General features: G+C 47.1%; 8 protein-coding genes across 8 annotated transcripts; 5 read left to right on the top strand and 3 right to left on the bottom strand.

Annotated features, from left to right (window-relative positions):
• Positions 1–1,168: 1,168 nt before the first annotated feature.
• On the top strand, positions 1,169–2,552 carry BJ212DRAFT_1284361 (uncharacterized protein; the record flags this gene model as incomplete). Its single annotated transcript, XM_041331813.1, has 3 exons — positions 1,169–1,333; positions 1,382–2,121; positions 2,171–2,552. The coding sequence occupies 3 exons, from the start codon at positions 1,169–1,171 to the stop codon at positions 2,550–2,552; spliced, it is 1,287 nt and encodes a 428-aa protein (XP_041186906.1).
• A 1,478-nt stretch (positions 2,553–4,030) lies between these two features.
• Positions 4,031–5,920, bottom strand: BJ212DRAFT_896249 (uncharacterized protein). Its single transcript, XM_041344293.1, has 2 exons — positions 4,954–5,920; positions 4,031–4,895 (listed from the first exon to the last, which is right to left on the bottom strand). Exons 1-2 carry the CDS (start codon positions 5,623–5,625, stop codon positions 4,377–4,379), a joined length of 1,191 nt encoding a protein of 396 aa, XP_041186904.1. The 5' UTR covers positions 5,626–5,920; the 3' UTR covers positions 4,031–4,376.
• BJ212DRAFT_1393791 (uncharacterized protein) lies at positions 5,449–5,920 on the bottom strand. Its single transcript, XM_041337127.1, has one exon. The coding sequence runs from the start codon at positions 5,885–5,887 to the stop codon at positions 5,690–5,692; it is 198 nt and encodes a 65-aa protein (XP_041186905.1). The 5' UTR covers positions 5,888–5,920; the 3' UTR covers positions 5,449–5,689.
• A 3,468-nt stretch (positions 5,921–9,388) lies between these two features.
• BJ212DRAFT_1304281 (uncharacterized protein) lies at positions 9,389–10,215 on the top strand (the record flags this gene model as incomplete). The annotated part of the gene is given in 5 exon segments (XM_041333567.1): positions 9,389–9,410; positions 9,524–9,644; positions 9,708–9,822; positions 9,842–9,905; positions 10,016–10,215. 5 exon segments carry the CDS (start codon positions 9,389–9,391, stop codon positions 10,213–10,215), a joined length of 522 nt encoding a protein of 173 aa, XP_041186903.1.
• A 1,100-nt stretch (positions 10,216–11,315) lies between these two features.
• Positions 11,316–14,503, bottom strand: BJ212DRAFT_1449755 (VTC domain-containing protein; the record flags this gene model as incomplete). The annotated part of the gene is made up of 15 exons (XM_041338744.1): positions 11,316–11,597; positions 11,652–11,924; positions 11,953–12,263; positions 12,316–12,386; positions 12,439–12,546; positions 12,598–12,799; positions 12,849–13,083; positions 13,136–13,254; positions 13,310–13,348; positions 13,400–13,460; positions 13,517–13,720; positions 13,832–14,146; positions 14,198–14,299; positions 14,353–14,418; positions 14,480–14,503. 15 exons carry the CDS (start codon positions 14,501–14,503, stop codon positions 11,316–11,318), a joined length of 2,412 nt encoding a protein of 803 aa, XP_041186902.1.
• Positions 14,504–17,691: 3,188 nt separating this feature from the next.
• Positions 17,692–18,592, top strand: BJ212DRAFT_1486673 (Gtr1/RagA G protein conserved region-domain-containing protein; the record flags this gene model as incomplete). Its single annotated transcript, XM_041341150.1, has 4 exons — positions 17,692–17,899; positions 17,953–18,068; positions 18,120–18,223; positions 18,280–18,592. The coding sequence occupies 4 exons, from the start codon at positions 17,692–17,694 to the stop codon at positions 18,590–18,592; spliced, it is 741 nt and encodes a 246-aa protein (XP_041186901.1).
• Positions 18,593–23,085: 4,493 nt separating this feature from the next.
• On the top strand, positions 23,086–23,247 carry BJ212DRAFT_1284373 (uncharacterized protein; the record flags this gene model as incomplete). The annotated part of the gene is made up of 1 exon (XM_041331815.1): positions 23,086–23,247. A coding segment is annotated over one exon (162 nt), but the record flags the coding sequence as incomplete, so codon positions are not given.
• Positions 23,248–24,394: 1,147 nt separating this feature from the next.
• Positions 24,395–26,148, top strand: BJ212DRAFT_894676 (glycoside hydrolase family 5 protein). The gene is made up of 5 exons (XM_041344291.1): positions 24,395–24,615; positions 24,669–24,765; positions 24,819–25,265; positions 25,315–25,556; positions 25,607–26,148. The coding sequence occupies exons 1-5, from the start codon at positions 24,514–24,516 to the stop codon at positions 26,051–26,053; spliced, it is 1,335 nt and encodes a 444-aa protein (XP_041186899.1). The 5' UTR covers positions 24,395–24,513; the 3' UTR covers positions 26,054–26,148.
• The last annotated feature ends 973 nt before the right edge of the window (positions 26,149–27,121 follow it).

The following is a 27,121-nucleotide window of genomic DNA, read 5'->3' as shown; positions in this document are numbered from 1 at the left end:
GACCCATAGATGACGACGGCGTTGCAGTAGCAAAGAGATCAGTGAAAGGGTGCGAGTCGAAAAGTGATTGTCGTGTTTCTGAAGCTGGTGAGTAGACACCAATTGGTTTCAATGCCGTGGGTGATCATACGGAACATAAGGCTCTTCGTGGGTTTGTGGGGGAAGTAGGACACGATTGAATGGGTGCTTACTCGAGATTGGTTGAGGTGGTGAAACGAATCTCCATATAACAATGTTAAAAATTGCTGTCCATGCGTTCGCTGGTGTCGAATATGCAAGTGCCACGACGGTTTTGTACGGCTTCAAGACATCTCCATGCGCGTACCTGAGATCTGAGTGGCCGTTCTAACTTCTGGTGCTGGTGAGTTGAGCTGTTATATCGCGTATTTCTCACACGATATCGCAGGTCAACTCGTCATCACTCGTGGTGCACACGCCAGTTTATCATGTACGACCAGTTGACCGTCGTGGTAGGGATGCAGCAAGACATATCGGGTCACAGAAGGAGGCGTGACAACGAAGGCGGTGGCGGATGTGCGTTGGGATGTAATTTACAGGCGAGATGAGGAAAGGACAAAAGGGCGAGGTGTATGATCTATATAGTAGCATCTGAAGTGGGATGGAGCGCATGATGTGCTGCGATTGAGTTCCATTGAACTCGCGTGAATAAGTGTGTAATAATGTGAATCTTTGCATATAAGACTAAAAGAAGCAGACTGCAACTCACGAAGCTGCTGAGAGGGCGTTCATGATACAGTTACTACGTCTTCAACACACACAGGCCCGGATTCCTTAGATGCAAATCGTAGTTATTGGATGGTGTATATTGAGCATTTCCGTGGCCCACTTTATCCTCTCCAATGCAGGCTCGGCATAGCAGTATCGTCACTTCCACTCCAGAGGTGTGAGCTTTTGAATGTAGGAGCAGTCAGAACGAGCATGGGGGTCTTGATGTCTGCGAAGTTTGACGCTGGAGGAACTGGCTTTTTGAGACTCCGCAAATCTGCTGCAACGAAAGTACAACTGAGCCGCTCAACGTGATCAATCCACGGTATACCCTAGAACTATACCCTTAAAGCACACCATCAAAGCATCTTGAACCTCCTCAGCGCGAATGACAGCCCTGTTTGCAACTTTGCATAACTGATAGGTCTCGCGAAACTTCGCAATGGTGCTCAAAGTCCTTGCAGCGGCAGTCAATGCCGTGCTCCCATCCAAATACTATGTGCACGCGTTCATTTCTATCCTTGCCATTATAGTGGTTCGCGCATTCTCACAAGGGCGCACGACGAACCGTGAACGAGACATGCACGCTAGGGTAGTCCTCCTCACAGTACGTATGCTACCCTCCCACGTGCATCCGCATCACTCACTTCATCAGGGAGGGTTCACTCCGCTAGGCCTAACGCTCATCCAGAACCTTGCTCAGCGAGGCGCACATATCATTGCTCTCTCGCCTAAGCCAGTACAAGATCCTGAAGTAGATATTCTCATCAACCTCTTACGATCGAACACCAAGAACGACCAGATATTTGCAGACGAATGTGATCTGACATCTGCGTCTTCTGTCCGTTCCTTCTGCTCCCGCTTCCTCACAGCGAAGGAGACTAGACTGGATGCTATCATATTCGCACATGAGTATCAACAGCTAGGCTCTATGATCGGTCGCCAGGATCCTGCTGTACTAACCCAGGAGAGACAAAACGCTTCATTAGCATCGTTCTTAATTCTCACCCTTCTCCTCCCTGCCCTCCTCGTCGCACCCACCGAACGCGATATACGCATCATTAACGTTGTCAACCCTTTCTACGCCGCAGCCGCACCCTCTTATTCCCCAACCTCCACGCCACCTCCAACATCTTCACTTTTCCACCAAGAGGGCTGGCGTTCCCTTCAAATGATTATTTTCACTCGCCACCTCCAGCGCGTCCTCGATGCACTGCCATCAGGCGGACAAATACCAAAGACAGACGACTCCACCATCCACGTCGTCAGCGACAAGGTGCAAAAGTCCAATATCGTCGCTGTATCCGTGTGTCCCGGGCTCTCTAGATCAGATACCATCGCACCGCTATTAAATGCAGTTCGGGGACGGAATCAATCCATGTTCGGCATTGTTCTGTCAGATTCTTCGTTTGATTTGAATACTTAAATACTGACGATTCTTCAGGCACATACTCCTCCAGCCCTTCCTCCGTCTTCTCACAAAATCCACGACATCTGCTATGCAATCTGTGCTGCACGCCCTTTTTCTCCCAACGCCTTTTAAGAGCAATGCTCGCCAAGGCACAGATGCTCCAGAAGAAGTTCTGAAAGCGGGCGCGCTTTACCGCGAGTGTGCTGTTGTTAACTTGCGGATACCGAGCCCTGCAATGGCTGACACTGCCGATGCACAGGTGCCGGATGATGGGGAGTTGGGGGGCGTTCATCTTGGTCAGGCGGTGTGGGAGGGCCTTGAGAATGCGTTGAAGGAGTGGGAGCAAGTGGACCCAAAAAGCGATGAGAAGGCTGGGTGCGATGATGGACTGTCGGTTGATACCCCGAGCAGTTAGATGTGTGTGAGTCTGGTTGGTTGGCTGATGACGATGTTGATGTTGGATAGATGTAGACACGGACTTGTGTATATTGGATCAGGTGGGATATTATCTTACATCGCTTCATTTCTATGGAATATCCTGCATTCAGGAATATTAACCACTGCTGCGGTATCACCACCCGCTATGGCTCATATCAACGGATGTGTATGACATGATATCTCGTGAGTTATACTCGCCGTGTTTCGTGGAGTAATATATTCTGATTGATGCACATACCACGACTGGGCACCGTAGATGCACTAGAAAGTTGCTAGCCAGTACTCAGACTTGTCATAGTTGGACGAAAGAGAAAGTCGAGCCATGCTCGAACCCTGAGTGCGAGGGCAGCCAGAGTACCTTGCCGTTCTGATTCTGGAGGCGTGCATGGCGGACTGGTGAGATTTGGAGGGTACGTTGTGGTACGAAGCGATGCCCCGAGGCTCGAGCAAGGACTGACCACAACTTGCCTGCCACTCGGAATAATGTCTGGATGTAACTTGCAGGCGGGACTGAGGCAAAGGACTCTAGACCCAAAGGACAAAAGGCCGAGGTGTTCTATGATCTGTACAGTATCTGAGGTGGGATGGGTCATACAAGGCGATTGGGTCTGTTACTTCACGCTTGGCAGGAATTTACCAATGGAGTCGGCCTGGGTGTTGCTGGGAAGTCGATGTGAGCGTGTGTACGGCTTGCGAGCGAAGAGGCCAATGACCATCGTAGAGATCTTGAAGGATCGTTGGCCAAACGACAACCCGATGCGAGACACAAATTCAAACTCAGTGCGACGACTTCCCTCAGCCCATCTCGCTCAATCGTGGGCGATGTGTGCGATCGTGCACCACATATTGTGTTATATGGCCTTCTACTTTCTTCACCGGTTCACTGATGGCCCCCTCAAGGATCCTCAAGTATCTCGGCTCATTTTCAGCAATCTGCACAATATTTATGTTCCTCTCTGCCGGCGCTCTTGTAGAGCAGGTGAGCTCTAGTCACTCGTCCACGTTAATTTCTTTAGGTAACTTATACATACCGCGTCCCCCTGCGATCCCCCATTTTGTATCACTTCTCTCTTGGAGAATTTTAGTTCGTGCACTCCCTCAAAAGACTTGGGATCCCAAGATTCGTGAGCTGTGTTTCTTTTCGTCGTATCCCCGTTTGTTGGCGCTTTTGTCTATCCGCCCCCATCTCCAAAACACGTTCCGAAGCACTGCTCGCGATCCCCAAAGCACAAACTTCTCGCGCTTTCGTAACACGAGTCGTCTAATTTTCGTTCCTCATCATTTGTGTCTCGTAGATTAATCATCTTTTCTACTCAAACTGTCACTAACACTAAAGTCTTCGTCGCTATGTTGAGTTTGCATCTCCACAACGTTGAATGTTTCAATCACCCAGATCACTTCCATGGTATGACTCCAACAAAGTTTGTTAAGAAGGCCTCGACTCTTGATAATAGTCTAAGCATTCACCAAGTCATCGACCCGCCATCAGAGCTAACTAGCTAAATCGACTAGCTGATAATAGATTCTACTCTACAAGTCAATGGCCTCAAGCCCCCTCGACAGTCCTGTAAGATCCCGAACAGAACCGCGTATGACAGTGTATTCCCAAATTGTATTGAGCAAATATATCCTATCCCTCTCAAGCCATACGTTCTGCAACTTATCGAATCTTCTATCCGATACGACCTCGACGTAAGGCAGAGACGTTGTCAAGCTAACCCCTGAGCTCCAAAGGATCCAGCAATGTCTATCGTCGATGGCTCTTTCACCACTCGTCCTAGACCCCGCCTGTTCGTGACAGCTAGCGCGGGCTGAAGTCCATCATACGTAATTTATACTGGATGGAACCAGCATCGACTTCGAATGACTGCAAAACTCGATTCCCGCGAACGTGAATTTTGAATCGAAGTGGATCCGGGTGCTCAAGAACACGGGTGTTTGAAGGACCCCAATGACTCCATGGTATTGGCGTTGCAGCTGCTATTCCATCGAGGTCGAAGAAGATCCTTGTGGAAATGACGAAGACCAGATCAGACGCGATAAGGCATAATAGTTGATTTGTAGGGTCTGGGGTGATCATTTGTCGGTCTTGCATCTGCAGCTGTGCACCATGTTCAATATCATCCATCGGAAAGAGGCACTGTATATTTGACAGTAAGAGGGGCGACAGGAAGCTCGCCAGTAATTGCGGCGCCTGTGACATATCCTCGATCGAATAGAGCCTCAAATCCTCAATGACAACTAGCAACCTATTGTTTTCAAGAAAACAAAAATCGCTTGAGCGCGTGGCTGGGTAACGTATTACGTCGCTGAGGACACTCTAAACAGAGAATCAACTATCAAGTCTTTCAACGATTGAACAATTTTGATCAACTCACACTAGATGTTGTTGAGTGTTGCCAATCCCAAATCTGTAGATGCAACATATGCTCGCGGGAAATTCCTTCGCCATCCTCATCTTCAACTGAGGTCACACATTCACGCCGCAACGCGAAGTGCTTCCCACAACCTTTAAGGCTCGTTCCCGTTGTTTCAATAAGGTCGTCATCATCTTCGGGCAGATCTGACAGAAACAGCTCCCGTCCAGCAGCCTGGGGGTGAATACCACCACTATCCAGCGCTCTAAGGTCAATGTAGAACGTCTCAAAGTCGTAATCAGGAGAATACAGCATGACAATCAGGTTTTGTCCTGGGTCTATGAATACCTTGCGGTTGAATGAGTGGGGAACTAGACATAACGCTTCTGGGGACCACTTGCGCTTGATTATTTGTTGCGAGGGCTTTGGTAGTACTGGAATGATCGTGGCCGAGTTTTCCATATTGTCCCAGAAGTAGAAATGCCCATCATTGAAAAATGTTTCGTGACCGGACCGTATGTTTGGTATGGAAATCGTTTTGAAAGAGTGGAGATCAAACTTGAACCATGCATGGGCTCTGTCCCTCAAGAGTTGTAGGCGCTGGGAAACAGGTGTGAGATCGCCTGTGTTGGGTACAAGAAGTAAGTGTTGGCCACTAAGTTCAACGGTGTACTGAAGCCTGGAGGAGGACATGTACGTCTGGTGAAGGGCCTTACATACCTGCCAGAGCAAGAGGATCGTCGGTATAAAAGTCTGTCTAAGATAACAATGACATATCAATGTGATTGTGACTCACGGATGTGCAACGAAGAATATCTTGGTAAGAAAGAAAGCTGAGAATGTAAAACCGTAGTTCGTCAGCAAGAGACAGGAATCCTGCTTTGGGTTGCATCTCGTAGTCTACTCTCTTGACAAACGAGTCTTCAGTATTGGATATGAGTGGGAAGTTATACATTAGATGTAACGAAAAATATTGGAGTGACCAACCACCACCGAGAGCATGCATGGCGCGTTTTAAGCTACGTAAATGAATTGTTTATGTAAGTACAACCACGGCTTGGTGCGGATATGTATAGGTTCCAACTTTACGCCGGTAAGGTTGAAACTTGACAAAGGTCCTAGGTTTATTGACGGGGCTAGGTCCTCAATGTCACATTCAGGCTCGAGAAGAAGTCGAAAAAAGCTAACTTATTAGCAAGTTCAGCCATAGCGTGGCGTATAGCCCAGTAGGCGTCTACTGGCGAGCTGAATATCATATGCAGATTGTGACACACTGCAAGCCCCGAGGCAACGGATCAGGGCTCAGATAGTTCCGTGCTATGCATTGTGCAATTAAAGGCGTTAGGCTATGCATCTTACTTGTGAATCACAGCATGGAGCGCTGAGAATGGCAAGAATCATGATAGTGTGCGTGTGAAGGTGAGTTGGCGAAGATCGATGAAGTAGATTATGGAGATGGATGTCCGGCAGGTGTACTGGCAGGATGAATCGTTGGTGCTACATGCGACTCAATGTTGATGTTACACTAGATACTAATTGAGAGCTGTCGTGCACACGCAATCCATGGAGTCCCATCTGCTGGGAGTTATAGGTGAGGAGGTGAGGAGAGCAAATACTTGAGGTGCCAACGGCAGGCCTGTCCTGAAACAATAAACTCAGGACAAAGCTGCTCATACAGGCGTCACTGCGACTTCACGCATCCAGAGAAGGTGTGTGTACGGCTTGCGAGTGAAGAGGCCAATGACCGCTGTAGAGATCTTGAAGCAGTATCAGCCTGTATATCAAACAACAAGTCGATTCCAATACAGTCGAAGAAGCTTGCATACTATCACAAAAGCGGGAATAAATAAAGCAAATTATCCTGCTCCTTGCAGAGCACTAACCGAGCATTAGACTCCACTACTAGTCGATGCATGCATACGCTCTTTGAAAGCGATTGAGGTCATGCCGGTTGCTGCGTTGGAATCAGCCACGAGCTTAACGTGATATTCTCGGATGCTAAGGATCAGGCGGGGTCCTAGGAGAAACATCTCCATGACCTTAAAAATCTGAAGAAGCCCCGAATCAATCTGTCTGTTCTGGCGAAGTGAGTACTGTAGAAATGATGAACTGTGGTCGCGTGGAGAGGTAAGTGAAAGATTGACATACCTTTGGGAATATTGTAGAGAAATCAATAATGAGCTGGAGGGAAGAAGCAGCAACCATGCTACCACGTCCGACCCTTCAGTGGAAAAAAGGAAACAACAACCACAATATGAGCTCACCTCGCAAAGTAAAGCATGTGAGTTTTGATCAACATCGTGAAATAGTCCTCGACAATCCTTCCTGCCGAATGTTGTCGCAGTTCACGGAAGTGTTTTACTGCTGCCCAGACTGTGTGACACAGCGCGAGGACCTCCCACACAAAGGCGAGTATCCAAGTCATGGAAGACAGAAGTACGATCTCTTCCACATAGAGGGATGAGCACATATGGGTGCCGGAGAGAATGAGTTCCTCTGGTATTCATCAATGAGATGCGTATTTTTCGTCATCCACAACTAAGCGTACCCCCTGAAGTATACATCATCATCAATATGACGACCACTCCGCGGAAAATGTTGACAGACAGGAAGGTGACAATGAGAAATATCAGGGTCTTTCTGGATAGTTGATACATGGCATGCAACCGAGTAATGATGATGACTTGCAGCATGTTTCAGTCAAGTGAATACCACTGAGTTCTCGCAAGTGCCAAGCTCACCCCACAGCATTGCAAATGCTACAACACTTGTCCAATTCGATACTGCGTATATAATAAAGCCTGAAAAATCCAGTCAGTGACAAGCCCTGGCTAGCACACTCCAAACAGACTCACATCTGTGGAAGCATAGTGTGGCAGTCATTAGGGAACCAAGAAGTTAGTAAAGAATCGTACTCACCCCTACAGGGCACCAAAGTTAGTTGGGGGAATGGTGGATATCTGTGCAGGAGACTCACTCTATCCGGTAGCGAGATGTTCAGAACACTGTCTGTATTCTATTGGTCAGAAGAAGCGAAGATAGCAAATGCACTAAGAGGACATACACAGCATGTTCAGGCTGATTATAAGAGATAGACGATTAGCACAACACCAATTGTTTAGCCTTCCGAACATACGCAACATATAAGATACCGAGATAGCGCACCTAGGATACTTTCAAGTCAGCACGACATGGCAACCGCGATAAATAAGCTACGTACACTGAGGTACAGAACTGTCATTAGGGACCAATGGCGCCCCTGGAATTAGGTGTATTTTCATGTGTGTTCCTCTGACATGAGACTCTACTCACCCAGATCAGTTCGACCTGTAGAACCATTATCAGCGACATGGTTGCTCCGGTCACGACGTCAACATACCTCTTGTCCGAACGTAAGTGCTGAAAATACTTATAAGATATCAGCAGTTCTTTGATATTATCATGCTCACCCCAATCATACATTACTGCAACCATGGCGGCAACTGCAAAACCGCAGCCAAGGTTAGATTGAGACATCAGCTTGAACATCCGACTGTTCTCCACGAACCTATAAAATAGCTAGAAAAACGATGTTCATTGATGATTGGCCGCCAATAGGGACCGTTTGAGGCTATGGTCATGATATTGTTAGAGAATGGGTGTGTCAGAAGACGACGAGACTCGGACTAGGAACTAGGAACGAGGAAAGGACTCAGTCTGGGATCAAAGACTGAGGGAAATCGTTTGACGGAAGGAAGAATTAATACGCTAATTGAGACGGAGAGTCAAAGAGGAACATGCGTCGAACACGTGTAGAAAGGAGTGATTGTGTATGTAAGATAAAATACGTACGAATGAATGCCATCTTGATAGGGTGTAGGCAAGAGGCGAACTTCAAGTTGTCGGACGTGTGGCGATGGCATATATATTACCATCCAGTGCTTAGATCACCAAAATTGGTCGTGAAACATTTGCACGAGAGGAAACTCGGGTATCAATTTGCACAGCCAGAGACAACCGAGTTGCATGTCATGAGGCGTACAGTAAACTTGATTGTATAAGAAGAACCGAAGGCGGTAATGTTCTGTTGGCACATCATCAGAAAAGATCGAGTTGAGAGAGTAGTTAAACACGTGCCGTACACTGCCAATGTGCACCCATAAATGAAAGCTGATGCAAACTTGGGTCTAACCGTAAAGGCCTAGGCGTGATGTGACCCTTCGAAAAGGCTTGCTGTTTCGATGATTCCCGATGAGCACTGCCACCAGCAGTCTCCCCGAGCATAACAGAAGCTCCGAGATTATCCAACAAGGGGAGCTTATATCAACATGGCAAAAACATCGGATATATGAAACAAGGGAGAAGTAGACAGATCACTCACCTGTATAGCCCATTCAACAAATAATCCGTGTCCTAAGCAATGTAAGCATATGCACGCCTTCTCCGATCACCTCGGCCATCAGCCTATCATATCATCATGAGAAGGATGCCAATAAATGGTAAGTGCAGAATCTGATACAAGACATATCGGTACTACAGCATGCAGTTGATAAGATGCATCGATTAATCGTCACAGCCTGATTCACAATCCATGAATATTGACTACAAACAGAAATGAGAGAGACGAAGACCCGTGCATCTTCAATGTGGGCGCCGTCCTTGATAATCAATCTTTCATGGCATAATTTGAAGGCTTCCTTAAAGATTGATTATTATGTTCTCGATGAGCGCCGGTCAGCTTAGTTTCAACTGTTGGCAATACCATCAGAAAACTCAGAAAATGAAGTCACGAACAGTCAACTTGATCCTGAGCTGCGCTATCACAGGAGTAAGAACAATATCACAGTAAGGGCAGTGCCATCCAGTAGTAAACGCACGCTACGCCAAATCCATCGTGCAATTAATATTGATGTATGTCGCATGCTGTCAGGATGGAAGGTGGGGACTAAATAACTTGTACCGTTTGCTGTGTAGGATTGTGGATAGACGGAGTAGTGATTATGGCTGGCTGGTTGTCAGGTGGGATTAGTTGGTAGACCTCGGTGAGAGATTGGTTGACTCTCATCCAACACTCGTGCATGAGCATGGTCGAATATTTGAGCAGCATGTTTGGTGATTGGGCTCGAGGAAGCGAGGAGAGGGAATGCCTGGAACGCAAAGGATGACTCGTCATATAACAGCAAGAATCGTACCTCTTCGTGCACCCATGGAAGGGGCCCCACTATCACCTTGGCTGACTTTGCTATCCTCGCTAGCGCTTTCCGCGACAACACCATCATTCAACCACAAACTTCCTACTACTGAGATCACTGGATGCTCCTGGTGTCCTTCGTCCACCAGGCATTACAAGGCCCTATTCGATGGAATTCTCGGATGAGACACATCTGCATGGTGGGACAACGGCGCTTGCGTTTGGAATGGATGTCACAATCCTCGCTCAAGCTAATTGGCAGTATGTCATGTGCTCACACCAATAAACATAAAAACAGGAACGATAGTCTAAGACTTACAAGATATATTTCACATAGTCAAATGAAGCGCACAAGCCTGGGAAGGTCGTGGGTGCCTAAATACCAACAACAACAAACAAGGATCCACCCAAATCAAACTCGACTTCACCACTGACGACAAGCTCCTCGCCGAAGCGCTGATCTTCGCACCACAACAATTCAACAAGTGTTCATATTATGCGCCTCTGCTCGGTGATAATTCATACAAAAGTCCTATAGTCATACGCCGAGACTGGAATAATACAAGACAAGGCGGACAGAGTTGCGATTGCCCGAGATTCAAACGTTCAATTAACACTTGCACTCTCCGGGCTTGCATTGGCACCTGTACACGAAGTCGTGAATAAGACCTAGACGCTGTACGAAGAGTGCGACTTACGAGGTGCCACATGAGCAGCTCGACGAGCCACAGTTGTTGTTGGAAACAGGGACTTCAGTGACCTGATCGAGATAAGATAACGAAGTACGGTGCAAGAAGCAACACTCAGGAATATTGTGATAAGATGATGATGATCTTTGGGTTTAGGAGTTCGTCGCTGCCCTCAGGCTCTTATATAGATTTCTTGTGTATGGTCTTGTTGAGCCCAAACCAAGTCACTTTGCCTTCCGGATCAAGCCATCTCCTCAGTTCTACCATCCATCAAATCGCGCATATACATTATTGGACGAGCACCATGTGCCTCCATTAAAAGCCTCAGGAGTCGCATGGAATCACATGGAATCACCGTCATTCGGTCGAATTCACATCAGTCAGCATACACTAGAAACCCCAAAATAACAAGAACAAGTTGCAATAATTGGCTAATCTCTCGTAGGCAGTCCTTAAGTAAAGAGGTTTCACACCGGCTATATAACAGTGTCCAAGGCTCGAAAATACAACGCATCCCCATGTCATCACATATCCGCCACCCTCAAGCCAATGTTAGTCCCCAGCGCAGCCAACAACACAAAGCAAAGAATAGTCGGGCCGTACTTGTCATAATAAAGTCCTTCCGCCGATCGCGCACGCAGACAAAGCGCTCGGTACACGAATATGACAGCTGAGTAGGCGATCGCAAGCAGTGCAGTGAGTGTGAATAGCGCAGCACTGATCAGGCCCCGCGGATCATCCGCAGGTACGAAGTTGAGTAACATCGTAGCGATAGAGCCGATGAGCACCGCAAAGCTCAGCCATTTCTGGTATGATAAAGATCAGTAGACAAACTCGACCTTCAACGGAAAAAGTCATACCAAGAACGTGCGCTCGTTTGCAAAATACACCTTGGGCTCGATACGGACAGGCACTGCGATCCGCTTGCCAGACGGCGCACTCCAGTCTCTCACTAATAAACGGTCTTCCTCCCGCAGGTTTTCCTCATCCAGGCCTGCAGCCTCCTGCACCTCACCATGCTGCGCACGTGGCGGCGCATTTTTATTCGCCTGTAAACGCTCGCGCAGATTCTCATCAAACGCAGAAGACGGCGCAAGCGGGTCGATCGACACAGTCCTCGGCGGTCGTGGCAGCTTCAACAATGGCGTGCGCTCATCACACTGCCTCTTCAGGAGTGCTGCTACTCCCGTTGAACTGAGATGTACGGTCGCGTTCCTTGAGAGACTTCTCACGGAATGCGATAGCAGCCGCAACGTCCTCGTGGGGCAGCCCCGTGCGCCGGTCCTCATCTCTAGCAGGCGCCAAGTCCATCTCTTCATCGTCTTCACCCTCCGAGACAGGCTCAACATAAGAAGGTACGGGCGAATCGGGCGAGAGAGGCGAGAGGAGACCGGACTGCAGATCGGGGGTGTTCTTTGTGGGGCGCTCGACTGTGAGGTATCCCATATTGGGTTTGAGGATGTCGGTGTCCACTGTGGATAATATTAGGTAAGCATGACACTGGAAGTAGGTTCGCCCACTTACTTTGGGGCAACCAGAATGGCACGAGATCTACACGATTGGGCAGAAGGGTGGCGCAGCCATGGATAAATTTGCTAACGGCAATCCGTGAGTGAGGTGGAACCAACTCGTGGGTGAGAATCATACCTGAACTTGGGAACAGCTTCGACAAGATGTGACTGGACGAGATCCGTAACCCACTTGGGAGGCTCTTGTCCGAACTGAGTCTGAAGTTTGACTTCCAAAACGCCATACCTTCAAAGGGCGTGAACGTGCGATAGAATCAGCTCAAAAATAGAGACGCACTTGAAAAGCTCCTTATCCTCCGCTGGCACCTGATTGAAGGGATGGTCGATACCAATGTCGGTTCGCCGCCAGTTATCGCCAGTACGCGCCTGTCCATCCCAGTTGTCTTCACGAACCATGGTGAGTTCCGTATCAAGCGATATTCGTACACGGGGATCGCCTGGGAGCTGGAATGCAGTTCGGTTGTAAAACGTCCTCATAACTAGTATATTTATGAGCGAAGAAGTCAGACGATGGGTATGCTTACATACCCGGGTGGAACTGCTTCGTAAGAATACGATACTGAACCTCGCTTGCAAGCTGAATCATTGAATCGACTTCGGCTTGTGTCTTCTTGCCTTTGTCAACTAGCGCCTGGAGCTCCGCGTCCATGGTGTATTCTCCTCGCAGAAAAGCATTCACGAGATGTTCTTTGATCGGAAAACGGGCCTTGACGGACTTTTCACCTGTCCAGTCTTCTCTGTGCGTCTTGCGCTCTACGAAAATCTGAAGGACGACATTGAGTGTGACCCCTACAAACTAAGTCGGGCGTACTGACGGTTTTTACGTCTACGTCGCCGTACCACCGGAGACGAATAGCTTCGGCACCCTCTGTCTTCTCTAGTCGACCGAGGTAAAGTTCAAGATCTTCATTGTCGAAGTATATTGAAGTAATGGCTACAACAAGCGTTGACGTCATATCTTCTGTTATTTCAAAATCAAAAAAACGTACCGGCATCCTTCTGTTCGAATTCCTTCTCGGCATTGAACACTACAAGGAGAGGTAAATCGACAAATGTACTGAAAACACACTATCACTGACCAAGAACAGGTAGATGTCGTAAAATGGCCAGTTTCAGTGGTACGAGGTTATCTGGATGTACCTAGAATTGTCTAGTTAGTAAACATAGATTTGAGAAGAAGAAAATTCGATGATTACCCAATACTTTGTCGTCTGGCGTACAAAGGCACTCTGGTTCCCGCCCGCGCTCGAATCACCCTGCACGGGATGACCTCGGGTGCGGACCAGATCGTACAGTTTGGATAACTTGACAATCAAGGCGTCCCAATTGTATTTATAGAAGGGTCTTTCTTCAAGATAGTTTCGAATAAACGTAGGTTTGAGCGGAAGGTTCGTTATTTTCTGACGGCGATAATGAAGGATGACACTTGAAGAAATGCAGGGGACGTACATCATGTTTCTATGGAGATGAAGAGTGAGTTAACATAAGGCGAGAGGCACGAATGGATGTACCTTTAGGATTTTGAGAAAACCAGTGATATTCAACTTAGTGTACAGCGCCAAGTCATGAACGTCTGCTACGAGGGTGGCAACTTCTTCTTGAAGGCCGTGAAAAAGGTCTTCGAGTGATGCATCAGATTGGTTATCGTCAATATCGTCGTCGTCGTCGGAACCCTCATCGGGACCATAGTCGGAAGGACGTGCTTGATGCGATTCTGGGTCAGAGCAATGGATGGGGGACGACTCAGAAGAAGATGATGATTCTTGAGCGACGAGTTTTTGGACATCCTTTTCAGCATCCCTTATGCGGTGAGATAACTCAGCGGTCTGAACAACATCAGCTGAAGCAGAGGAATGAACTAAGTTTTGACGCTTTACCTTCTGTTTCTGGAAATCATGAACTTTGTCGAGCTCTTTTTTCAACATGGTGGTGAAATCACGTTCATCTTTGTCGTCCCAGCTGTGAGAGGTGGTACGAGACTACACGGATAAAGCGGATGAGGATGGGTGGAGCAGTTTGGAGAAGGAGTCACCTTGAGTTCACGCTTCAACAAGTTGTAGTCGATGTAGAAGGGTCTCCACTCATCATAAAGGTTAGTCTGTCAAAGCAAGATTGTCTACTTCGCTTCCCCCAATTTGCCATACGCAAAAATAACGCACCGTGATCTTCCTTCCGAACTTCATCGCGTGCCTGTCGACGACTAGGAATAGATAGGAACCCTTCAGAGGAGTGTGTCCTACAAGCCAGTACTCTCACTAACACGAAGCAAGGAAAAGAAGTCCGGGTGTTAACGCGTTAATTAAGGAGAACTCGAAGTATATCGTGCTGAGTCTTAGTCAGCATCATTGGTCCGACTTTCGGTCCGACTGAAAACAATGTCGAGTCTCGAGGCACGAGATAGTCCTACTATACATAGCTATCATAGCGGTTACCCGATGCCAAACATAACATTTTAGACTTTCCAGAAAGAAGTGCATGCATGGCAATCACAAGCGATGGTCAATGAACTCAGCTGTGCATTTAATTATGTGGACCATGTACAGAAAAGCTTGTACACCGGAAGTTCGCAGCGTGGCAAAAAGAAAAAAATCTGGACGCGAGAGGGTACATCTCTACGGTTTGCCATTGTCTGAATATTTCAATAAATAAGTATCACGACAAGAAGATAAAAACGAATTTTCTCGCTCCCTGCGGAGTTCCCCACATCTTTTGATCCGGCACGTCACACACTACCAGTGCTTGTTTGCACGTGGTCGCGCTCCTGGAAAGCAATCGGACTCATGTTTGTTGCTGCATCAGGGTCATCCTGAGCGTAATATTCTCGAATGCTAAGCATCAAGCGTGGTCCCAGCACAAATAACTGCACGAGCGAGAAAATACTAGCAACACCAGCATAAATCGGAGGTCCTAGGGAATATGGGTCCTATAGAAACGATGAACTGTTTTAGTATATAGAGGTAGAAAAAAATGGCATACCGGCGCTGAGATCGCTGGAGACAAATAACCAAGCTCGAGACAAGAAACAACAATAAAGCTAGTGTTTCAAGATAACATTAATAGAAAAACAAAACACCATCGCAGTGTCAGCTCACCTCGCAAAGTAAATAACATGAGATTTCATTATTACCACGAAACAGTCCCCAATAATCCCTCCAGAAGAATGCCGTCGCAGTTCACGAAAGTGTTTTACAGAAATCCAGACTGCGAGACACAATGCGGCGACCTCCCATGCTGTGGTCAGTATCCAAGTCATGGACTCCAGAACTGTGCTATCTCGCTCTTTGAAGGTGACATTGCACTGATAAGTGCCAGAAAGAATGAGCTCCTCTGGCAATCGACAATGAGTCTGGCGCAGCGGCCTTTCATACATGAATGAACTCACCCCCTGACATATGGCTCGTTACTATTACGGCGAAGACGCAGTCGACGATGTTGACAGCTAGGAAGGCGACAACGAGAAATATCATCACCTTTCTGGATCCCCGATACACGGCACGTAACCGAGCAATCATGAAGACTCGCGTGATATTTCAGTCAAATTGACACGACTAAGATATTGAAGCTCACCACCAAGTATTACAGTTACGACGACATTTATCCAATTTTGTGTGATGGACACAAGAAGACCTGACAAATCCAGGCAGCGATCAGTCTCAGAGGACTACGCGCTCGATACAAACTCACAGCTGTGGCGGTCATTATATTGCATTAACAAGCTAGTCAAAGATCACTCACCCCTACATAGAAGCGCAGTTAGTGAATTGGAATGATAGACATATGTGCAGAATACTCACTACACCCGTCATTGAAATTGTCGGAACATTGACTGTATGCCGCCGATCAGAAGAAACAAACACGGTGTAAGCGTGGAACCATACACAATATGTTGATGCTGAGCGCGAGAGACAGATGATTAGCACAACACGAAATGCTTAACTTTCCAGACATACACAGCAAATAAAATTCCAAAATAGCGCACCTAGGATATTTTCAGGTCAGCACAATTTGTCGACCACAATATAACGCAAGTTACACACACTAAGATACAGAGCGGTCATCATCGACCGTGGTTGCCTCTGCGAATCCATCATATCTGTAAGTTGTTCTTCTGACTTGGGACTCTGCTCACCCAGATCAATTCGACCTATGATACTATTCTCAGCAACATGACTGCTCCGGTAATAGCATCGACTTACCTCTTGTCCAAACGTCAGTGCTGGAAATGCTGTCAGGATATCGGTGGTTCTTTAGTATGATATTACTCACCCCAATCGTATATTACCCCAGCAGAAGAAGCAACTGCGAAACGACATACAAGGTTAGATATCGACATATCGCCATTACCATTTGATTGGCTCCACAAACCTGCAAAGTAGCTATAGACGAGATCCACATTAATGGTCGGCCACCATCTGGGATCATTTGATACTCGGGTCATACTATTGTTCGAGGATGGATGTGAGGGAACGGCAAACTTGGTAGATACGACGCTAGCGTTCGTATTAGATATATCTATGGTTGAAACGAGCATCATAGCATCCTGTTTTCAATGACCGACCTAACCAAGTAGACGTAAGATGCACTGGCAGTCACGAATATTTAAAGGCCACTGGGCCAAAATCTGATTTTCGCAACGTGTCCCAATGCCATTTTTGAGATGAAGTTCTTGTTGTCGGTCGAGGCTCCATCAGTGAAACCATGGAGTTTGTTGATCTACATCAGACCCACGTTTGATGTAACGATCCAACAAGCGTCTCGACAATCTTGCTGGCCCAGGTATCACAGCTTCGATATTTGTCAACAAGGTTAGATTCTGGCCATGCCGCCAGAAAAGCGAAACATTAGGGAGGTCCACACGGAGCAAACAGATGACTCGCCTGTTCGGCCCAGGCTACCAATAAGCGTATCAATGATGGCGTAGGATCGGATGGTGCGGAAGAGTCGGTGCGTTGTACAGCTGATGCGATGGCAAGTGGCGGCCAATGCATCGATTTTCACAGCCTGATATTCATTAAAAACTACACCATGCGTGGTTGATGACCGGTGAATGATCGACACGTTCTCTAGATCAAAACTTCGGACACCTTGCTCCTCGTTGTTCGGATATTGATCGGATATACCAAGACGACCAAAGGAAGCGTTCTTCTAATCGTAGTATCAGGTCACCAGGTGCTCATCACTGGCAACTGTGGGTAACTCTTAAGGTTGACGTGCTCGCATCAGTGATGTTCGCGGGAAGAATATGCATGTCGTGTGACAACCATGTGGGCGCTATTCACAGAAGTCAGTCGCCTATGTAAATCTTTGGATGTGCAATGAGCGCTCCTCCGACTGTGACAGAGCTACTCAATCGCAGCCAACTCGCAGACAGATGAAACCATACGCAGGACCAAACTTCTCTTTCTGGGCACGAGGAGGTGCATTTCTATGTTCCACTAACCTCTCTCCCTTTGTCGGTCCTAACGTACCCCAGGAGCGGAAAGACCTCATATTCCAAGATCTCTTCGAAAATCTCCCCATCAAACAGACTAAGTTCTATCTGGAGCCCACCATGTGCGTTACGAAACATTTTATCGATTGTGTACCCATCTCTGACTTCTGCTGGCGCCCAACGCTGAACATTGTCCCTCAGTACCCAGTACTGTCATCCTGTTGAAGATACGAGACCGCCCCGGAAATATCACTGTCGATACGCTCGGCGCATCCCTCAATGATTTCTTGATAATTTTCTTCATCATAGATACTCGAGTACGTGCACTGCATTTGGCCACCGACCGGCAGCCCTATCGAAATCCATAGGATCTGTACCAACGACCTGTCGTAGAATTCATCGTTGCAGCATGCCAAGTCAACCCGGACGTCAACTTTGAAGTTTTTGTGCACAAAGCGGAAAGACCCGCAGGGTTGGTTCGCTTGTCCCCCATGTATTCATTACTCGCGTAACTGACTTGGCGCTCAGAAAACTTTCGTCAGATACACGGGGCATCATGGACCGCTTCCTGGGTGAATCCCCCGAATTCGATCAAATCACTCTTGATTTTCACCTCACTTCCATATACAACCATCTCCTGCGAGAGGCGTCCTCTTGTGTCCTTCACAAACTGATTGTCTCCCTACCGTATCTAGAAGAACTATTAAATATCTTCCGCCCCGTATGCCTTTTCACCGCCATTGGTCTCTACCGTTTGCAGAACGCCGCCTCACCGAGGACTTTCCTATTCGACACATTAAAATCCACCTTGCAACAAACACCTCACCAGCAGACCAAGTAGCATACGATCTCTGCTGCAACTACCTATCCAGGCTCAACTCGTTCGGACCCCTGTACAGGCACACGCGTGATCCGACTCTCCCACCCTTGAACCATCCCCCAGATCCAACTTCAACGATCCACGGATAAGTCGATTTCCCCCAATACCAACGTCATCACCCACAGCCACCACATCAGCCCCCTCTCCGGCATCATTATAGCCAGAACACCACCACCCGGCATCATACCCTTCCATCAAAACCCAATTTCTTCCTTTCCGCAGCGAGATTAATATTGCTGTCACCTTCACACCCAGGAACTACGGGTACTTACCACATCGTTACGCTGTACCTCGCACTGCTGGCATTGCTTCCTGCGACGGCGTACGATATTCGCAGGGGCTGTGTGGAGTGGGACGTTGTGTGGTTTGGGGAAGGCATCAAGGAGATCCGATGATATGATATGACGCACAATCACAACAATAGTTGCTGAGGACAATCAGCCCACTTTCACCCTTCAAGTACGACTCATTACTACTTTCCTACTGCCTAGATAGATGATATGGGGGTGGGCATGCGTCTGGCCTGTCCCGCTCTTATCCACGACCCTCAGTCATTCAGCAGAAAGGGTTTGCTCGACTCATAGATGCCATCGAAAGGTAGACAGCGCGGAGAAGGGCCATTAGTGATGGGTCCATTCAGCGACTACCTTCCTAGACATGCCTTGAGCCAACCATGTAGGTCCCAAGTCAAACTCTGTCGTATCGCGTCACTGAGAATTTGCTTGATTTAGATAAACTCGAATAAATCCAGCCGCAAAAGAGTGGTAGAAAAATGGTGGATCCGATTCTTTGTACATTTGACAGATCCTCTCTATGAGTACACCTGTCTGCCCTCCCTTCAAGCTTGTGTGTCTAATCGAAGCCTTATCTAGTCTATTCGATCATCCCACTCTTCTGATTCATTCTACGTCCATCTAGTACAGAGTTGGACTCTGTCCACCCAAGCTCCGTATCTTAGTCTTCCCTCCATAAAAGACAACTTCCTGCCATCGATATCCTGTCCCCATCGATACCTAAAATCATTAATTGATGATAATCGCTCCTCATGATCATCCTACATTGATTCGTTCCGTATACCGGTCACACAAGTTGTTTTCCTTATTGGTCGTTCCAACCTCGAATGCATCCCCATTTTCCCGTACTCTCTGATCAAGATTTCATGCTCCTGACATCCCATTCGAGGTTGCCAGTACACTTGGGTCCATCCCTCTGAAATGAACAGACACGACTGAGTCGGTTGCTAGACAATCCGGATACTCTTGTCCAAGTGTTAGGACTGAAAATACCATGAGAATATTAGCGGTTTTCGAACACTGTTCTGCTTACCCCAATCGTATGCCACCACGACGCCGGCGGCAACTGCGGAACCGCAAGTCAATGTTAGATATCTGACCAACTAATATGACGAACCTATCCAATAGCTGAAATAAATATCCGAATTGATTATCGGCCACCAACTGGGATCATTTGAGACTACGGTCATATTCGAGGGATGGGTGTGAACAAGTGGGGGATGTTGGGGGTGTATAACGATCTAGTGTTTGTCCTAGATATATCACCGTTGGTCCGTTCAGCGCTTGTATCGCCAAAATCGGCGCGATGGCGATGAATATTTATGCCCGCCTCAAGGCCCTTGAGATAAATATTTCGATGGGAAATCAAGCCAGAGTAGAAGTCCTCGATTAAATCAAAGTAGATTTTGACTTGCAAGCCAGTATCACGCACGCGAATGAATCATCAGGAAAGTTTCACTTGTTGGTGATAAGTTCATTTCCAGCATGTGTTCTTGTTGCACTGCATAGAAGAGTTCCGTATGAAATCATGTAGTCATCATGATGGATCTAATGTTAGGCCCGGGATGCAGCCAAAACCAGGAAGCCGAAGGCACAACGGGTGTGGGCGCCATTGCACCTCAGGCACACCTAGTTCATATTTCATGTAAGCGAAGGAACGAGCACGTGCGTAAAACGATACCCAAGTTTATGTCAGTTCAAACGTCAAAAATGTTCTTTGCATTCTGGACAACATTAAAATCTATCTTAAATATCTCTAGCGCTGTGTTAGGTAACGATAATGTAAGGTTGAGGTGCTTAAATAAATACCACGACCGGTCCTCAGCCAAATATGTCCTTTATGCAGAACACTCGGCAGACATCTCCCTACACAGTCAATACATGCACACGCTCCTGGAAGACAATCAAATTGATGCTAGTTTCTGCGTCGGAGTTGGCCACGAGCTTAGCGTGATATTCTCGAACACTAAGGATGAGGCGTGGTCCCAGCACAAACATCTGCACGCTAACTAAAATTTGAAGGGCACCGTAGAGTATCTGAGCTCCCATAGAATTTGTATGCTACAAATATGATGAGTAATGTTACGAGTAGATGTCAACGACAGGTCGGCTCACCAAGACCTCCGAAGAGAGAAGACCAAGTTGAATGCAAGAGACACAAACAAAGCTAGGACGTGCGGAACTTGAGCAGAAAAAGATAAGCACATTTACATTACAAACTCACCTTGCAAAATAAAGCACGTGAGATTTTGTTAGCACTCTGAAACAGTCCCCGATTGTCGATCCTGTCGATGGGCCGAATCGTCGCAGGTCACAGAAGTGTTTCGCAGCAATCCAGATCGAAAGACACAGTACGAGGACCTCCCAAACAGTGTTGAGTATCCAAAGTATTGAGATCAGAAGCCGGACATCTCCCTCATATTCAAAATCACATATATACATTCCAGAGAGTATTAGCTCCTCTGGTGTTCGTCCAATGAGTTGTGTTCTTCAAATCAACAAGTAAAGCTCACCCCCCACAGAATGCTTGAGTACTATTGCCATGATTACCCCGCAGGTGATGTTTACAACCAAGAAGATGATAACAAGGAAGATAAGCATCATCCTAGATCTCTGATGCATGGCATGCAACCGAGAAATCATGATGACTTGCATCGTATTTCAGTTGAGTCAATATCACTGAGGTATTGCAGCTCACCGCCCAGCATAGCAGGTATGACCACGTTTGTCCAATTTGTTGTGTAACCTAAAATATCGCCTGAAATACCCAATCAGTGATCACCTCGTACTAGGATCAAACACTGTGACTTACACCTGTGTGGTCATTATGTCCATCCAAGTTCAATGGTCAGAATCTCACTTACCCCTACAAAAGAATGTATCCATTGGATGATGGGAATGAGATAGCTGCGAAATACTCACTGCATCTGTCAGCGAGACCATTGTCATATATGCTGTGTACCGCCGGTCAGAAGAATCGAACACAGCGCATATGAGACATACGCAGAGCGCTGATACTGATGTTGAGAGATGGGCTATTAGTACAATACAAACTTGTTGGACTCAAAAACATACACAGAATATGGTATTACAGTATAGCGTATCTAGAATATTTTGCAGTCAGCACAACTTGCCAACATAGTGTAACATGAAGTACATACAACGAGATACAGTATAGTCATGAGAGACCAGCACTGCCTCTGACAAAATTTTATTGTATTCTGTCGCTTTTCTTCTGATATGAGACTCTGTCACTCACCCAGATCAGTTCAATCTATGACATCATTCTTAGCAAGTTAGCTGCTCCGGCAATAGCACCCACGTACCTCTTGTCCGAATGTCAAGACTGGAAATATCATGAGAATATCAGCGGTTTTCGAACACTATCCTGCTCACCCCAATCGTATACCACCACGACGCCGGCGGCAACTGCAAAACCATAAGTCAATGTTAGATCGACATATCGTCAACTGATACGACGAACCCGACCAATAACTTAAAAACACATTCGAATCAATTGCCGGCCACCAACTGGGATCATTTGAGACCATGGTCATATTCGAGGAATAGGTGTGAGGAAGTTGGGGATGTTGGGGTGTATAATGATCTAGAGTTCGTGTTAGATATACCACCGTTCAGGCTTTCAGCGCCCGTATCGCCGAGGCCCGAAATCGGCATGATGGTGATGAATATTGATGAGCCTGCATCAAGCTGCCCTTGATGAATTGAAGGAAGTATTGCGATGCGAAATCAAGCAAAAGCAGAGGAGCAGTGTACGGTCACCACTTCGCCACCATTCGGCAGCTGCGCGAAAACCAGGTACCATTACCACTGGTATTGTTGTTGGCAAAGCTACCGAGTTTTGCCAACCGGTTCGGCAAAACTGGTTGTGCCCGGTCCTCGGCAGAACTCACCGCAAAAGGGGAGTGGCAAAACGTGGTAGAACTCTAGGGCATCCGAGACTCACAGAGATGTAATCTAGATCTCTGATAATATAGTTTGAATTCAAGAGAACATGCAAAACGACATCCCTAAAGTAAGATGGTGCATGTTGGAGGGCGCCCTCTCGGCATCACTGATCAATGACAATTTCGAGTGCCTGGAACAAGTTGACAACAGTGTGGTGACACTGATAACTCATCAGATGCTCGGATCCAAGGTCGAGGCGGCCACGTAGACAACCTTTCTTGGTGGAAAAACCTTCCAATCAATTCCGAAAGCCACCTACTCAAGGCCTTCTCTGTGACAATCCTCTCGATCGTAGGGCATGCAGGTGAAGTAGAGCGCACATTCTCTGATCTCGGCACAATACAATCTGCATGATGGTGTAATCTTTCGGCTGACACATTTGAAACACTTGGCAAAATTCGCGCAAACCTTCGGCTAAGCCTAGCGGTGCAGATGACCTTCTTGCTGATCCGGAGAGTATTTCGCCTGATGACATCGCCACTGAATTTGTAGCTCACTAAGAGCTGAAAATGACTGAAGAAGTCCAGAGCATGAACGAAGTTGAAGTGCTCAAGGGAAATGCTCTTGATGTTGACAAGTTGGATCGGGTCGAACAAGGAATAATAGTACCACAGACTGTTCTAGATGAGGTTGAGGTGGTTAATTACAATGGTGAGGGTAACGGCTGGCAACATCATTAGGAATGTCGTACACATGGTTCAGTACATAACCTAGCTAAGCGCCTAGAGTTTTGCCGGTTATAACCGGCAATACTAAAGCCAAGTAGTTTTTGCTCTCCAGACTACTTGCGGTGCGCTGTCACTGCTTCGCCACCATTCAATATTCACTAGCTGCGCGAAAACCAGGTACTACTACCAGCAGTGTAACATAAGAACCGTACTAATCTACTATAAGTCAGTACTAGTAGTAGTCCGACGGCTTCCGACGGATGGCCGTTTTTGCCAACCAAGCTGAATCAATTTTTTTTTTGACTTGAGCAACTTGACGCCGTAGTCTCGACGTCGAGCGTCATTCAGCACACTATATTATGCACTGAGTATCGAGAAATAATGTTTTTTATCAGTTTGTGTGACGCCTTCCCATCTTCCGAATTCCGCGATAAGAACAACAGGGCTTACTAATCCGACACATTGTTAATCACTCCTGCTAATGCTATGCCTTCAACATGTCACGGTATCTGTAGGCACTGGAGCCCGGCAGCAGCAAGTCGGATACTCCGAAATATTCTGGAACGCTGCTTCTCCAGTGATCAGTCACGAGTCCACCCACGCCCGTAAGCTGTAAGTTTCGAACGTTAAGTCTGCTATTGATGGAACATGGATAAACCTCGGAGCATGGATAGTCGGACTGGTATCTCGTGGACTCTTCTACCGGTCCGTTAACTCAATGTTCAAACGTTCAACCTTGGCTCCACTACTTAAAGTTATACTAAGGAAGATCATGCAGTGCTGCATATCTCCTTTGCTATGTCTTCTTATCTGAAAGTTTCTGGAACAAAGATCGTCGATGGGGATGGCAAGGAGGTCATCCTCAGGGGAGCAGGTCTCGGAGGATGGATGAAGTAGGTTGTTATACTTCCCGAACGCATTTACGCATCTTGATCTTTCTCCCTCTGATAGCATGGAGAACTTCATTTCTGGATACCCAGGCTGCGAATTCCAGATCCGTACTGCTCTCGCCGAGGTCGTAGGATCTATCAAATCAGAGTTTTTCTTCGACAAGGTGAGTTAATCATTATCTGCAGCATTGTTCCTGCTTCTTATGGGCAAGCCAAGTTCCTGGAGTACTTCTTCCAGGAGGCAGACGCCAAGTTCTTCAAGAGTCTTGGACTCAACTGCATTCGGCTACCCTTCAACTACAGGCACTTCGAAGGTACGCACGTGCCCCGAGTTTTCGTAATTCGTCCGACTTATGGAATCGATCAGATGATCTGAATCCCCGTGTCCTGAAAGAGGAGGGTTTCAAGCACCTTGACCGTGTGATTGACCTCTGTGCCCAGCAAGGCATTTACACCATCCTTGATCTGCATGCTGCTGCAGGCGGTCAAAACACTGCTTGGCATTGTGATGCTGGCACGCACATCGCAAATTTCTGGTTACACAAAGACTTCCAGGATCGCACAATCTGGCTCTGGAAAGAACTTGCTAAGCACTATGCTAACAACAAGTGGATTGCCGGCTATAACCCACTTAACGAACCCACTGACCCCACGCATACCGCTGTGATCAAGTTCTACGATCAAGTCCACGACGCCATCCGCTCGGTCGACACAGAGCATATCATTTTCCTCGATGGAAACACATTTGCAAGTGACTTCTCACATTTCGGTGATATGCACAAGAAGTGGCAGAACACCGCATACTCGATCCATGGTATACTCTAAGTCACTGTTTTCATGTTTCCATCTTATATAGACTGCAGACTATAGCGGATACGGCTTCCCTGCTAGTCCAGAGGACTACGTCAGCTCCGACGAACAACGACAGAGAATGAAGAAAACCTACGAGAGGAAGAGGGAATGGATGGACCAGCACGGCCTTTGTGTCTGGAATGGCGAATGGGGCCCAGTCTATGCTAGGAGGCAATACGATGGCCCTGCTACAGACGCCATCAATGAGAGACGGTACAAGGTTCTCAAAGACCAGTTGGCCATCTACAATCAGGTACATCAGCACTGAATACTGTCTCTTACTCCTGGCTGACACAATACCAGGATCGTCTGAGCTGGTCGATCTGGTTGTACAAGGACATCGGATTCCAGGGCATGGTTTACGTTTCACAGGAAACTTCGTACATGGTCCTACTGAAGGACTTCCTGGCGAAGAAACATCGTCTTGCTGTGGACGCTTGGGGTGCTGATACCGCTCAAGTCCAGCACATATATCAACCTCTTATCAATCATATCACAGAAGAGATACCGCAGGAGAACCAGAACCTGTATCCGTTCCCAGTCTGGAAACTCTCCGATCGCGTTGGTCGCTTGTCCCGCAGTATACTAGTCACCGAGTATCTTGTCAAGGAATGGGCAGAACATTTCCGTGGAAAGAGTGAGGCAGAGCTGGATGAAATTGCGAAAAGCTTCAAGTTTGAGAATTGTCTGCGCCGTGATGGATTGAACAAGATCTTGATGGATAATGCGCAATCGCGGAGCAGTAGTTGAATTGTAATTGTACAAATAAAAGTGTTCGCTTCGTTTGTACCGCGAGTATGGATCTAGCATATATGATGAAACAATAAAAACAACGCAAGTCAAGCCGCGTCAACCACCGACGGGTCGAGATCAGCACTACTCTTCATGAGATGTGCTCTGAATTAATGTTTCAGCGTCCAGGACGCAACCTTATTCTTCCTCACAAATAGTAGATATCCGATCGATATTCACGTTGAAGCAGGGCCGGCGGCCTAAGCCCAGAGCAAAGCAGACAAGCTGATGATGGAATCGATGGATGCTAGCCACGAACATGGTGAAACCTAGTCTACGTGCTGACTAAGCTGTGGAAAGGGCCAAGAGGCCTAGCTCCTGCCCTTGGGACCCTGATCCAACGTGTACAGATAAACAAACCATATAATAAACAAGAGGAACCGCGCAGCGGCAATCGTTTTATTTACGATAAGTCATAACTTATTAACGCAAGTACTGTCAAGCTCTTCCCCGACTAACCGCAGCTCTCGAAATCCTCAAAAATGGAATGAAGTACCGCTTTTGCCAACTAATGAACTGGAAGGGTAGAATCCGCTAGAGCGAGAAGCACTTGAGCAATGTGCCAAAAAACAGATACTATCGACTGCTTCCTTATTGATGATGTTCCTACTCACATGCACAGGTCAGTTTCTAAGTCGCAAAAATTGTTGGAAAAACACACTTTCGCAAGATTTTGTACTACAGGTAAAGCAAATTTTTGTGCTTCAAATAAAATAGCAAGGCAAGGCCAGAGGCCCTTCAAACACCACTGCCTTTCGAGCCAGCAGAGAAGATGGTGACTCCAGAAAGACTTGAACAAGTGATTCAGCATGTTTAAGAGACGTCACATGTCTAAAGAGACAAGGACTTCGTAAGTCCCCAGTCGAGTATGAACAGACTCATATAGTATGTACCTAAAGAGACAAGGACTTCGTAAGTCCTGTACTACGTCAGTAAGGAATGTGAGTATCATATAGTGAGACTTACCCCAGTCGAGTATGAACAGACTGGGGAAGAAGGGGAAAACGAGACGAGCGAATGTACCTG

Source organism: Suillus subaureus (assembly GCF_016647635.1).
Source record: "Suillus subaureus strain MN1 chromosome Unknown BJ212scaffold_58, whole genome shotgun sequence".
Lineage (NCBI taxonomy): Eukaryota > Fungi > Basidiomycota > Agaricomycetes > Boletales > Suillaceae > Suillus > Suillus subaureus.
Note: the sequence above shows the minus strand (reverse complement) of the source record. Positions and strands in the feature narration are given on the sequence as shown.